This window comes from Chiloscyllium plagiosum, unplaced genomic scaffold (genome assembly GCF_037043375.1).
Source record: "Chiloscyllium plagiosum isolate Xiang-an unplaced genomic scaffold, Cpla_swu_hap1 HiC_scaffold_5, whole genome shotgun sequence".
NCBI lineage: Eukaryota > Metazoa > Chordata > Chondrichthyes > Orectolobiformes > Hemiscylliidae > Chiloscyllium > Chiloscyllium plagiosum.
Window position 1 is genome coordinate 131,725,214 of NW_028270143.1, and position 14,169 is coordinate 131,739,382.

Here is a 14,169-nt window from a genome sequence, read left to right on the forward strand (position 1 = left end):
GTGCTGATCTCAGATGAACCTGAGCCTGGAATGGAGAATCTGCTGGAGGTGGAGATTCCTGAGGAGATTGAAGGGAAGCTAAAGCTGCAGCATGAGGAAGAGCAGCAGCGAATTGCAAAGGAAAAGGAAGAGTTACTGAAGAGCAGCGAGGGCGGGAGAGAACATGGGCACAGAGGACGAGGGGATAGCCCAGAGGGACTGGAAAGGTGATGTGATATCCTGGACTGACTGTGCGGTGTTAGAGGAGCCGCAGGCGTGGAGCTCGGTGTGATTCTGTCTTTGCGATGGCTCCGTTAGCAACAGCTGATATTTGTAAGCGGTTTGGCCAGACCTGGTCCTGTCTGGTAAAGTCTGCAATCAGAGCAGCCCCCTCCTCTTCGACCTACCCACCATCGGCCTGTGGTGATTTGGCAGAGTCACAACCCAGCTCTCTCCTATGGGCAATGCCCCATCTGATCATTCCTCCCTCATTCAGGGAGACCACACATGTGTATCTGTGTGCATGGAGATTTTGAAGGGAAAGGAGAGGAGGCAGGAGGATTTGGAGACTCGTTCCCGAACTTGTTCAGAGAACAATCCATCTGGTTGTGTCTGGGGTATCTGAAGCCCCCTCGGATAAAGTAGCTGAAATCCTCACCTCTCTCTGCAACCACATTAGCCCTGCTCCCTGCCAAGAGTCCCTGGAATACATCTCTGGGATCCTGAGAGTCATCTGGAGTGCTGCCCAACTGCAACACCATCCGTTGCCAGTCTCTGTCCCACCCCCTTCCCCATACGGCCCCATCTACCCCCCTTGCAGCTTGACCTGAGAGACCCCTTGGCAGGGGAGTTCTCATCAGCGTCCTGTCTAAAAGATATCCCGTCAATCCAACGCCACAAGAGATCATGATTTGGTCATTGATGTTGGTGGGATCTTGCTATGCATGAATTATCCGCTGCATTTCTCACATCCTGATGCTGACCATTCAAAATCATCCAGTTGGCCACAAAATGCAGCAAGTGCTGAAGTTGGGAACAACACCTTGGCAGTGGGAGCTTGTTTCTCTTCTGTCTACTGGCCTGCCTGAGTCTGTGCTTTCACTGAGGTTCAAACCTGCACAGTCGATAACCATCGATTAAAAAAATTCCTTTGGCCATCACAGCAATCGTTCTCAAAGCAGTCAGCCAAACCTTCCTTTACTACAGGATACTGTTGAGCTAGGTGCAGGAGTACAGAGAATCTCGGAGTATGTTATACAGCAGCCACCCTTCCACCCACCCTCACATTCAACACAAAGAATCCCTACAGTGTGGAAATAGGCCAATCAGCCCACACCAACCCTCCAAAGAACATCCACCCAGACCCACCCCGCTACTCTGACCCTGTGTTTCCCATGGCTAATCCACCTAGCCTGCACACTATGGGCAATTTAGCATGGCCAATCCACCAAACCTGTACTGACACAGGGAGACTATGCAACCTCTACACAGTCGCCTGAGGCTGGAATCGAACCCGAGGTCCCTGCCGCTGTGAGGTAGCAATGCTAACATTGAGCCACTGTGCTGCCCATCTTGGGCTGATCAATCTCAACTCGGCTTTGCCAGAATATCTTAGTATCCAGGATTAAGTCTATCTCAGTTCACAGAATGTGGGCATTACTGGCTGGGCCAGCATTTATTGTTCATCCCTAGTTGCCCCTTGAGAAGGTGGGGGGTGAGCTGTCTTCTTGAACAGCTTCAGTTCATGTGCTGTGGGTTGACCCACAATGCCTGAGGGAAGGAATTCCAGGATTCTGACCCAGTGACACTGAAGGAATGGTGATATATTTCCATGTATGGACGGTGAGTGGCTTGGATGGAACTTTGCAGGGGGTGGTGTTCCCTTGTCCTTCTAGATCAAAATGGTGGTGGATTGGAAGATTGTCTTGAAGGATCTTTGGTGAATTGCTGCAGTGTGTTTTATAGATAGTACACACTGCTACTACTGAGCGTCAGTGGTGGGAGGGAGTGCATGTTTGTGGATGTGGTGCCAAGCAAGCGGGCTGCTTTGTCCTGGATGGTGTCAAGCTTATTGAGTGTTATCGGGGCTGCACCCATCCAGGCAAGTGGGGAGTATTCCATCACACTCCTCACTTGTACCTTGTAGCTGGTGGACAGGCTTTGGGGAGTCAGGAGGTGAGTTACTCGCTGCAGGATTCCTCGCCTCTGACCTGTTCACTGACATAGGCCTCCAAGATTCACAGCCTTTTGAGTAAATTTGATTCTCCTCATCTTGGTCTTAGGGGCCTGGGTTCCCTGTCCTCGTACCTTCCTAATGCTTGAGTTATGATTAAGATCTCAGTTCACTCACCCATTTAGCTGTACATTCGAGGGGATGGGTGAATTTCCCTGCAGTCCTGTATTCTGTGACACAGCTGACCATCTCGTTTCTGTTTGGATGGAATCAGCAGGGGCAGGGAGTCAGAGTCAGTGATCATTGAGATATACAGGAGAGATATTCCAACCCCCCACCGTCCTGCTGCACGCTGCTGGGCAAGTGGAGTATGAATTGGAAAATGCTGCCAAAAAGCATTTTGTACTGTTCCTATCAAAGGAATAACTTTACAATTGAAATATATCCCTCAACAGCTAGGGAGCGAGGAAACATTTCACTGGTGATTCAGAATAAGGAGGTTATGATGGAGCTGTATGTAATATTAGTCACCCACTGTGCTGTTCTGGTCGCCACACTAGAGGGAGAATGTGGTTGCACTAGAGAGGGTGCAGAGGAGGTTCAGCAGAATATTGCATGCACTGGAATAATTCAACTATGGAGTAAGACTAAATAGGCTTGGATTGTTTTCCTTAGAGCAGACAAGGCTGAGGGGGGGGGTGTGGGAACCTGGTTGAAGTTAACAAAATGCTGACGTCATCAACGGGGTAAATAAGCTGAAGCTTCTCCCATTTAACACGGGGTGAATAACCAGGGGATACAGTTTTAAGGGAAGGTGCAGGGGGTTTCCAGGGGATTTGAGGGACAGGTTTCTCGCTGAGGGTTGTGGGTATCTCGAACTCACTGCCTGAAACAGTGATAGAGACAGGAAACCTGACGGCATTTAGGAGGTATTCAGATGACCACTTGAAATTCCATTGCACACAAGGCTATAAACCTAGTGCTGGAAAATGGGCCTAAAGTGGGTGAACGTTTGATGCCAGGCTTAGACACAATGGGCCGAAGAGACTTTTAAGTGCTGGAAATCTCTGATGTTATGACTGTATGATGGCAGCTGTCACCTTCATTTGAATGAAGGTTCTGATGCGTGAAGAGGCCTGGACGCCTTCTGACTGTGAAACCCACACAAACTGGTTCTCTGCTCCAGTGATTAATTCTCCCTCCCCAAACCCCCAAATAAAACGGAAGATCTGGTTTCAGTTTGATATCTAAAGCTGATTCGAAAATACTTGCTGCTGACTTTGTGTTTTGTACCAGTGTTTTCACAGTGGTGAGCACTGCTGCCTCACAGCGCCAGAGACCCGGGTTCAGTTCCCGCCTCAGGCGACTGTCTGTTTGGAGTTTGCACATTCTCCCCGTGTCTGCGTGGGTTTCCTCCGGGTGCTCCGATTTCCTCTCACAGTCCAAAAATGTGCAGGTCAGGTGAATTGGCCATGCTAAATTGCCCGTAGTGTTAGGTGAAAGGGTAAATGTAGGGGAATGGGTCTGGGTGGGTTGCTCTTCGGAGGGTCAATGTGGACTTGTTGGGCCGAAGGGCCTGTTTCCACACTAAGTAATCTAATCTAAAGTAATCTAATCTAATACAGCCCTCATGACTCAACATTAAAATGACAGTCTCCAACAAGAGATAACTGAACCAGTGATATTAGCTTTTGCCTGAACAATACCATCACTGAATTCCCCCCAAAATCAACATCCTGAACTAGAAACTGAACCGGACCAGCCAAATAAACAGTGGCTACAAGAGCAGGTCAGAGGCTAGGAATCCATTCTTTCTGACTGTCCAGAGCCTATCCACTATCTGCAGAGCAATGGTCAGCAGTGTGATGGAATACACCCCACTTGCCTGGATGGGTGCAGCTCCAACAACACTCAAGAAGCTTGACACCATCCAGGGCAAGGTGGCCTGCTAATTGGCAGCACACCCACTTCCCCCTCCCACCACTGGCACTCAGTCACAGCAGTGTCTACCATCTACAAGGACCACTGCAAATATTCACCGAGGGTTCATCAATAACGCTTTTCACGTGATCTCTGCCATCTAGAAGGACGAGGGCAGCAGATACATGCGAGTATTGGCCCTGACACAGTCCCCCTCCCGGCCACCCACCATCCTGCCTTTGACATATTTTGCTGGCCCTCCAGTGTCACTGAGTCACAATTCTGGACCTCTGTCCCTAACAGCACCTAAAGTGTGTGTATCCACACCAAGCGGACTGCAACATTTCCAGAAGGCAGCTCACCATCACCTTCTCAGGGGCAACCAGGGATGGGCAAAATCCTGCCAGCAATCCTGTGAAAATGAAAATAACTGGTTGACGTTCTTTTCTATATTTAAACTTTCTGATCCCCTGTAAGTGGTTGTGGTTACAGTTTATGCTTAAATACTGATAATTAATTTGCAATCTTGCCAATATTCACAGCTTTCTGTGCACACAGCCTATAACTGCACATTCTAACCACTGCAGACATGTCAGATAATGTACATCTGTTCCTGGTTAGAGACAGAGATGTATTAAACTTGGAGATGGTTGATGCATGCTCTTGGAGCACTAAAGTTCCCACTAAACCTGGAAATGAACCCTCGAATTGGCACCGGACAGGCTGCCATTTCTTGCTATTTATTGATCAACGTCTTTCCATACAAGAATTGGTAAATGCCAGTCGATCCATTCAAATTAAATCTAAAAGAGGAAGAGCGTGCTGCCCAGGGAAGTTCCCTCCCGGCCTAGAATCCTTTCAGCTGCCGCGGCAGGGACTCTGCCGTTGAGGTGAGGCGCTGGCTGGACCTGGAGAGGCGCACACAGGGACCCGCATCCTGTAGGCCTCGCAGTTTCCTTGCCAGCTCCGGGTTCTGCGGTGACGCAGAGACGGGCCTCTTAAAACTGCGCGTGGATTTGGCGGTAGCCGGCGGTTTCGGCATGTGGGTGAAAAGTCGGACCGTTCTGTCGGCGTTGGCGGTCGGGGGGATGGCGAGCTTGTCTGGCCGTCCCTGAGGTGAGCTGCAGCCAGGATCAGCCTGAATCTTGGCTGCCTCCATTTTGAGCTTCAGTTTGTTCACACCCGAGTTGCAGATGATGAGAACTTTCCTCCCCTTTGGATTTCTCTTCACGGGGTGGTCTCCTCCTGCAGACAGAGAAACACCTTTCAGAACACGAGCAAATTAGAACCCTCCTACCTGTCAGCTTAAAACATCCACTCCCTCCACCTCCGGCGCTCAGCAGCAACAGTGTGTACTATCTGCAAGATGCACTGCAGAAATTCGCCAAATATCCTCAGACAGCACCTTCCAAACCCACAACCACTTCCGTCTGGAAGGTGAGGGGTATAGATAGGGTTAATTCTCCCTGGCATGGGGGCTTTCAAGACTAGGGGACACATTTTTCAGGTGAGCGGAGAGATTTTAACAGGCATGAGAGGCAAATGTTTTACAAAAAGGGTGGTTCGCGTGTGGAATGAACTTGCAGAGGAAGTGGTGGATGTGGATACAATTGCAATGTTTAAAAGACATTTGGATAAATGCATGAATAGGAAAGGTTTGGAGGGATACGGGCCAGGAGCAGGAAGGTAGGACTAGTTTAGTTCGGGATTATGTTTGGCACGGACTGGTGAACCGAAAGTCAGATACATGGGAATGCCACCCCTTTCAAATTCCCCTCCAAGCCACTCATTATCCTGACTTGGAAATATATCACCATTCCCTTCACTGTCACTGGATCAGGATTCTGGAATTCCCTCCCTCAGGGCATTGTGGGTCAACCCACAGCACATGGACTGCAGCGGTTCAAGAGGGCAGCTCACCCCCACCTCAAAAGGGTCAACTAGGGACAAGCAATAAATGCTGGCCTCGCCCACATCCCCAAACCGTGACTAAAAACATGTAATGGCCTCCGTCACAGAGAGCCATGGTAACACTGTGGTTCTTGATACTCGTAAGTGTTGTGTACCACATGTTAACAAAACAGTCGATCCCACACAGTGAGCTTTGCTGTAATTTGGCAGGAGGGAGTCTGAGACGTGCCGAATGTTTCCATACCGGGGAAGGTGATGTGGGAATCATTCTGTACCGGGCCGGGCTCCCTCCCAGGAGAAAAGTTGGAGCAGGTGACTTTCTAGCACTAAGCCAGCTGATGTCCGCAGCAGTGCAGCGTCTCGGTTCTTACTGTATCAGCACCGTCGTAATCTTGGTATCTATCACAGTGTACACCCATGATGAAGCCTGCCACACCAGCCCCGGGTGGGTGTGGCACTGTAGGAAGTGCCATCTGCCACATTGACCTCCAAACTGTCCTGTTTGGATGAATGTGGTCTGTGTCACACAAATCTGAGGATGGGAAAGCATGCTCCCTTACTGCTGTTCATTGGAGCGCAAGAGGGAAGCCAATTGCAGTTCCAATTTCAAGAGTGGAGAGCAAACATGCAAACCTTTGCCTGTCAATTCTTTATGTTGCTTCTTCTCTGAGGAACCTGCCATGAAGATCCGGACCTTCCGGAAGAGGATAGATGCAGCAGGTAGCATCCACGGATGGGTGAGGACCTCACTGAGTGCGGGGCGGTTTGCTGGTTTCCACTGTAGCATCTTACTGATCAGATCCTGGCAGGCTGCATCAGTCAATTCAAAAATGAAACACATTGTAAACACTAAGGAACAATAACTCTCATGATTGGTCGTGTTAACATTACTCGGCTACTCGGCAGCACAGCATCCCTTTCAATCAGTGACATGAAGCAGCTAACTAGGATGGATTGACAGAAACAACCAGTACAAATTGGAATACAGTACGTTGACCAGATCACTACTTGGTCTGTGTCCAGGACACCGTGTCCAGTTTGATCCCTTCATATGATGATGTTGGACTGGGGTGGACAAAGTCTGAAGAATTCCTGAAGAAGGGCTTATGCCTGAAATGTCGATGATTCCTGAAGAAGGGCTTATGCCCGAAACGTTGATTCTCCTGCTCCTCGGATGCTGACTGGCCTGCTGTGTTTTTCCAGCACCACATTTTTCAACTCTGGACAAAGTCTGAAGCAACACGATGTCAGGTTACAGTCCAAAAGGTTTATTTGAAATCACAAGCTTTCACAAGCCCCCTGACCAAGCGGCAGTGCTCTAAAAGCTTGTGATTTCAAATAAACCTGTTGGACCATAACCTAGTGTTGTGAGGCTTCTACCTTCATTTTGTGAGTGGTAGAGTGGCCAAAGAGGGGGTTTCAGAGGATACCACTACAATCTCTACTTTAAAGACCCCCCAGTTACTCTGGTCAACTGAGATCATCCCACCACCTTCTCTGGGGCAATCAATGCTGACCTAGCCAGCTACAGCAGGATTCCACAAATGAATACCTTTTAAGAAGTTACTCTGAAATTACAGTTTCCTGCCAGTACAAGCAATGCAGTGCCCCCACTGTTAGGAGGTCATAATGACACCATGACAAGTTGACATAGGCAAATCCCATTCAAATGCCAGGGAAAGTTATTCATGTCAGAGATAGCAAGGAGGGAATCTACAAATGGGGAATCGATCACTTCAATTGACCTGGTTCAAATATTCCCGGCTCGCTAACCCTGTTTTGGCTGGAAATTTTCCTGGAGCCTGTGAACAGTGTTTCTGCCCAAAGTTATGGTAGTGGAGAGGGAGCGTTCACCTGGAATCTCCTCTGGACAACGCCATTAGGGACTTACTAGTCCATTTAGAAATAATCAAGAGATTTAAGTAGGGAGTTCGTTACCTGTTGACAAGCGTTCATTGTAGAGGATGCCACATTTAATCTCCTCTAGCAGTTTACTCGGCTGAAATTCAGTAAACGGAAGTTTTCCAGTCACCATAGCATAAAGAATGACACCCCTGGGGAGGGCAGGGGGATAAAAGAGAGAAAAATATAGAAACGGAACCAGAAAACGCAACAAACACTTAAGGGTGGGTCTGGAGATTTTCAGCCGTAAGGCAGGGGAATTCCCAGGTAAGGAGACCAGTCTGAGCCAGCATCTCAACACTTTGTGTAATTGGTGACTCTGGTGGAGTCTCTGGGCCAATAATTCAGAGGCATGGGCAAGAGCATTGTGAGAGGACTAGAGCATTATGGGAGCCAATAATGTGATAGGTTCAAATGTCACCAGTTAGTGAAGTTTAATTTAATTTATAAACCTGAAATTGAAAGCGAAACTCAGTTTCACAATCAGTGTTTCTATTGCTGGAAAACCTCAGCTGATCACCTCATGTCTTGTAGAGAGGAAAATCTACCGTGCTTTCTTGGTCTGGCCAACATGTGACTCCAGACCAATAGCAACGGCCACTCAGTTCAACAAGTGTCCCACCCACCTCCCACAGATGAGACCAAACCAACAGAGAGAGGATGCTGGGATGATAGGGATTAAGGAAGAGTGAAGTCGGGATTATTTCTCACTCTTACATGCTCCAGATGTCGGCGTGTTCGCCCTTATATTTCTGGCCTTGGAGGATCTCCGGGGCTGTGTATGGCATGGAGCCGCAGAAGGTGCTCATCAAACCGTTCTTCCTGCATCTGGTAGCCAAGCCAAAATCTGAGGAGCAACAACTGTTCTATGGTTAAGGAGAGAAGCATAACCAGGGATGGGGGAGATGGGATCAGCTGTTAGAGGGATCCAAGTAATGGAAAACACATACACTGTCCCAGAGGAAAACAGGTTTATGCTGACCGGACTCAGGGCTGTGAATCACCTTGAATATGATTCTCGATTGGCAATTTCATTGTAACACTGCAGCCCTTGATAGAGTCCCCTTCCCTGGGTTGGGGAGTCCAGAACTAGAGGGCATAGGTTCAGGGTGAGAGAGCAAGATATGAAAGAGACCTGAGGGGCAACTTGTTCACACAGAGGGTGGTGCGTGTATGGAATGAGCTGCCAGAGGAAGTGGAGGCTGGTACAACATTTAAGAGGCATTTGGATGGGTATATGATTAGGAAGGGTTTAGAGGGATGCAGGCCAGGTGCTGGCAGGTGGGATTAGATTGGGTTGGGATATCTGGTCGGCATGGACAGGTTGGACCCAAGGGTCTGTTTCTGTGCTGTACATCTCTAGGACTACATATTGCCCTTACTGAGGCTAGCCCTGTTAACGCATTTTACATTCTCACCCAAATAGAACTGAAGCACAAAATGTTCCCAGCAAAACTTCCCACATCCCATTCCCTGCATCCCTGTCCTTACTGACCAAAAGAAATCCCAGTCTGCAAATGGAACAGTTTTCAACTTATTCTCCATTAAGGACCTGTCAGTGAGCTATTTCTGTGTTAAGATGGTCTTGTCATTCAGTGTAAAGAAAAGTAAATAGGCATCCCTTAAAAATGACGAAATGCATTGGTGTTTGTGATGGAAGTTCAACAGAACCATTCAGATGGTTATTTGAAAAGGAACAGCAGGGTCAGGAGGAGAAAGCAAGAGAATGGCATTAGATGCATTGCTCATTTGATGGCTGGTATGAACACAATGGGCCAAATGGCCTCCTGCACCGTGATTCTGTGAAATTCCTTCCTTATCTCTGTTGACAGCATGGAGTCACACAGCACAGAAAAACCCTTCAGCCCAACCAGTCCATGCTGACCAGGCTTTCTGAACAGAACTAGTCCCATTTGCCACCACGTCCCTTTAAACCTTTCATATCCATGTACATCCAAACGTCTTTTATATGCTGTAATTGTACCAGCCTCTACCATTTCCTTTGGCAGTTCATTCCATACATGCACCGCCCTCTGTGTGAAAACGTTGCTCTTCAAGTCTCTTTTAAATTTCTACCTTCTCACACTAAACCTATGCCCTCTAGCTTTGGACTCCATCACCCTGGGAAAAAGCCCTTGCTATTTACCTTATCCATGCCCTTCATGATTTTACAAACTTCTATAAGGTCACCCCACAGCCTCCTTCATTCCAGGTCAAAGAAAAGTCCCACTTGTTCCCATCTCCAGTCTTAGTAACATCTTTGTAAATCTTATTTGCGACTTTTAATAACATTCTTTCTCTGGTGGGGTGACCAGAATTGTCTGCAATGTTCCAAATGTGGCACTGTGAGAGATCTCTGTGTTCCTGCATTCTGGCCTCTTGAGCATCCTCCATTTTAATCACTCCTCCATTTTAATCTCTCCTCCATTTTAATCACTCCTCCATTTTAATCACTCCTCCATTTTAATCTATCAGTGTTGGCTGTACATTTCAGCCCCTGGGCTCCACACTCTGGAATTCCCTCACTAATCCCGTCCACATCTCCCTCCTTCTTTAAGACAATCCTGAAATCCCTCCTCTCTAAAGCAAACAAAGCTTTTCATTTTGCATTCATCAGGACAATTCGCAAGAATAAAAATACCATTTTTTCTACAGCATGAAAAGAGAGTGCTGATTGGTTGGCAAATGGAATCGAATCATCTTCCTCTCCTCAGGGTCCTAGCTCTCTCTTTTGAAGAAGTAACAAAGAGGACTGATGAAAGCAGAGCGGTAGATGTGATCTATATGGACTTCAGTAAGGTGTTTGACAAGGTTCCCCATGGGAGACTGGTTAGCAAGCTTAGATCTCACGGAATACAGGGAGAACTAGCCTTTTGGATACAGAACTGGCTCAAAGGTAGAAGACAGAGGGTGGTGGTGGAGGGTTGTTTTTCAGACTGGAGGCCTGTGACCAGTGGAGTGCCACAAGGATCGGTGCTGGGTCCTCTACTTTTTGTCATTTATACAAATGATTTGGATGCAGCATAAGAGGTACAGTTAGTAAATTTGCAGATGACACCAAAATTGGAGGTGTAGTAGACAGCGAAAAAGGTAACTTCAGATTACAATGGGATCTTGATCAGATGGGCCAATGGGCTGAGAAGTGGCAGATGGAGTTTAATTTAGATAAATGCGATGTGCTGCATTTTGGGAAAACAAATCAGAGCAGGACTTATACACTTTATGGTAAGGTCCTAGGGAGTGTTGCTGATCAAAAAGACCTTGGAGTGCAGGTTCATAGCTCCTTGAAAATGGAGTTGCAGGTAGATAGGATAGTGAAGAAGGCGTTTGGTATGCTTTCCTTTATTGGTCAGAGTATTGAGTATCGGAGTTGAGAGGTCATGTTGCAGCTGTACAGGACATTGGTTAGGCCACTGTTGGAATATTACGTGCAATTCTATTCCATCCTATTGGAAGGATGTTGTGAAACTTGAAAAGGTTCAGAAGGGATTTACAAGGTTGTTGCCAGGGTTGGAGAATTTAAGCTATAGGGAGAGGCTGAACAGGCTGGAGCTGTTTTCCCTGGAGCGTCGGAGGCTGTGGGGTGACCTTATAGAGGTTTACAAAATCATGAGGGGCATGGATAGTGTAAATAGACAAGGTCTTTTCGCTGGACTGGGGGAGTCCAGACTAGAGGGCATAGGTTTACGGTGAGAGGGAAAAGATATTAAAAGGACCTAAGAGGCAACTTTTTCACACAGAGGATGGTACGTGTATGGAATGAGCTGCCAGAGAAGTGATGGAGGTTGGTACAATTACAGCATTTAAAAGGCATCTGGATGAGTATATGAATAGGAAGGGTTTAGAGGGATATGGGCCAAGTGCTGGCAAATGGGACTAGATTGGGTTGTGATAACTGGTCGGCATGGACGGGTTGGACCGAAGGGATTGTTTCCGTGCTGTACATCTCTATGATTCTCTGGCTCTTCCTTACTGTCCACCAGAACCCTGCCTTCACAGGGCAATGGACACAATGGGATTCCTACAGTTCCCACACTGTATGATTACCCTATCAGTAAACTTGCAAATGGGCCTGAGCTACTTGTTTAGAGTGTAATCCTGGTGCTGCAACAAGGCAATCCTGTGGTTAATACCCTGAGCAGATCATACGCCTGTACATTGTGCTGACTCATTAAAGCCCTAAGGTGGTCACTCTCTGTTTCTGAAGAGTGACCATTCTACCTCAGGTTACTCTGGAAGGGAAAGGTATCTCAAAGGTTTGAACAAGACCAGGTGACGTGGGAGCTGAAGCAAGCCATTTAGCCCAACGACTGTACTTTGCTGTTCGATGACATCATTGGCTGAGCAACGTGCAGGTCCTGCTGTTTCACAGCAACAGAAACGGTGTTCACTTCAAACAGGTGGACGGTTGTGTACTCTGAGATATTGGCATCAATGACCTCCAACAACTGTCTGGGTGTATCACTACCTGGTATGGCAACTGTACCATTCAAGATCGGAGATGGTTACAGAGAGTGGTGAATTCGGCCCAGACAATCACAAAGGCCAACCTCCTATCTATAGAGTCCATCTACCAGGCCCGCTGTCAAGGAAAGGCTGCTAGCATTCTCAAAGGTCCATCCCACCCTGGCAATATTTCTCAACAACCTCTACCATCGGGGAGAAGGTACAGAAACCTGAACACACGCACCAGCCGGTTTTGTAACAGCTTCTACCCTACTGTTGTTAGAATACTGAATGGACTCACAAACTCTTAACATTCGCCTGTACCTATGTTTTTTTGCCGCTGTTTACCTATTATTTACTATCTATGCTACTTAACTCTGTGATCTGCCTGTATTGCTCGCAAGACAAAGCTTTTCACTGTACCTCGGTACACGTGACAATAAATTCAATTCAATTCAATTCAACCACAGTCATAGCCCTTTGTGCTGGGTGTGACTTCAATCACAAAACCATAAAGTGTCAGGATTGAAGTAGACCATTCAGCTCTTCGGGCGTGTTCCGTCATTGATTGAGATCATGATCTGAGAATCCTTAATTCCACTTTCTTGCCTTTCTCCCATAATCCTTGACTCCCCTGAATGGTTGAAGATCTATCTCAGGCCTGAATATACTTAATGACCCAGCTTTGACAGTCCTGTGTGGTAAAGAATTCCACAGATTCACCACCCTCTCAGAGAAGACATTCCTCCTCATCTCTGTCTTCAATGTGCAATTATTCTGTGCTGAGATGATGCCTCTGGTGCTCAACTCTCCCACAACCTTTCCACATCTTCCCTGTCAAGGTCCTTATAAATCTTGTATGTTACTGTAAGATCTCCTCTCAGTACAAGTCCAACCTACTCAACCTGTCCTCATAAGACAGACCCTTCTCTGGGCTGGCTCCAATGTCAGTTTGTCTTTGTTTATCCCCTGATACCCATTGATTCCAGTTTTGCTCAGGCTCTTTGATGCCACATTCGGTCAAATGTAGCCTTGATGTCAAGGGCTGTCCCTCTCCCCTCCCCTCTGGAGCACAAGTCTTCAGTACTATTGCTGGAATATTGTCAGGGTCCATAGCCTTTGTAGTGTCCAGTGCCTCCTACCATTTCTTGATATCATATGGACTCAATTGGACTCACCACCTAAACATAGTGGCTATAAGAGCATCTCAGAAGTGAAGAATCCTGCAGTAACTTACCTCCTGACTCCCCAAAGCTTGTCCACCATCTACAAGGCACAAGTCAGGAGTGTGATGGAATACTCCCCACTTGCCTGGATGGGGGCAGCTCCAACAACACTCAAGAAGTGTGACACCGTCCAGGACAAAGCAGCCCTCTTGAGTGGCACCACATCCACAAACATACATTTGTCCATCACTGACGCTCAGTAGCAGCAGAAATTCACCAAAGATCCTTCAACACCACCTCCCAAGCCCACAACCATTTCCATCCAAAAGGACAAGGGCAGCAGATACATGGAAACACCACCCCCTGGAATTACCCCCCCAACGATCCTATCACTGTCGCTGGGTCAGAGTCCTGGAATTCCGTCAGCATTGTGTGTCAACCCACAGCACATGGACTGCAGCAGTTCAGGAGGGCAGCTCACCCCCACCTTCTCAGGGGGCAACTAGGGACGGGCAATAAATGCTGGCTTGCCTGAGATGCCCATGTTTTGTAAATGAGTAAAAGGTATGATTCCCCTCTTAGACGAATCTAGAACTAAAGACCAGCTTTTAGAAATAAAACAAATGATGGAGATATGGAGAAATTTCTTCTCTTTTTGTGGATTTTTTAGTG

The 14,169-nt window shown here is 47.5% G+C and overlaps 2 protein-coding genes across 3 annotated transcripts in view; one reads left to right on the plus strand and one right to left on the minus strand.

Moving 5' to 3' along the window:
• The window catches only part of hgh1 (HGH1 cochaperone), a 29,933-nt gene extending 17,143 nt beyond the window's left edge, over positions 1-12,790 (plus strand). For both annotated transcript variants that reach the window (XM_087987675.1, XM_043690942.2), the window contains one exon: positions 1-12,790. In XM_087987675.1, coding sequence (XP_087843801.1) covers positions 1-210 — 210 coding nt within the window. In that variant the 3' untranslated portion in view covers positions 211-12,790.
• Positions 4,804-14,169, minus strand: part of LOC122550346 (testis-specific serine/threonine-protein kinase 5-like) — a 27,572-nt gene continuing 18,206 nt past the window's right edge. Inside the window, exons 5-9 of the mRNA XM_087987771.1 lie at positions 8,603-8,732; positions 7,922-8,037; positions 6,617-6,793; positions 5,391-5,399; positions 4,804-5,311 (exon numbers count right to left, since the gene is read on the minus strand). Coding sequence (XP_087843897.1) covers positions 4,920-5,311; positions 5,391-5,399; positions 6,617-6,793; positions 7,922-8,037; positions 8,603-8,732 — 824 coding nt within the window. The 3' untranslated portion in view covers positions 4,804-4,919. The remainder of the gene's footprint in view (positions 5,312-5,390; positions 5,400-6,616; positions 6,794-7,921; positions 8,038-8,602; positions 8,733-14,169) is intronic.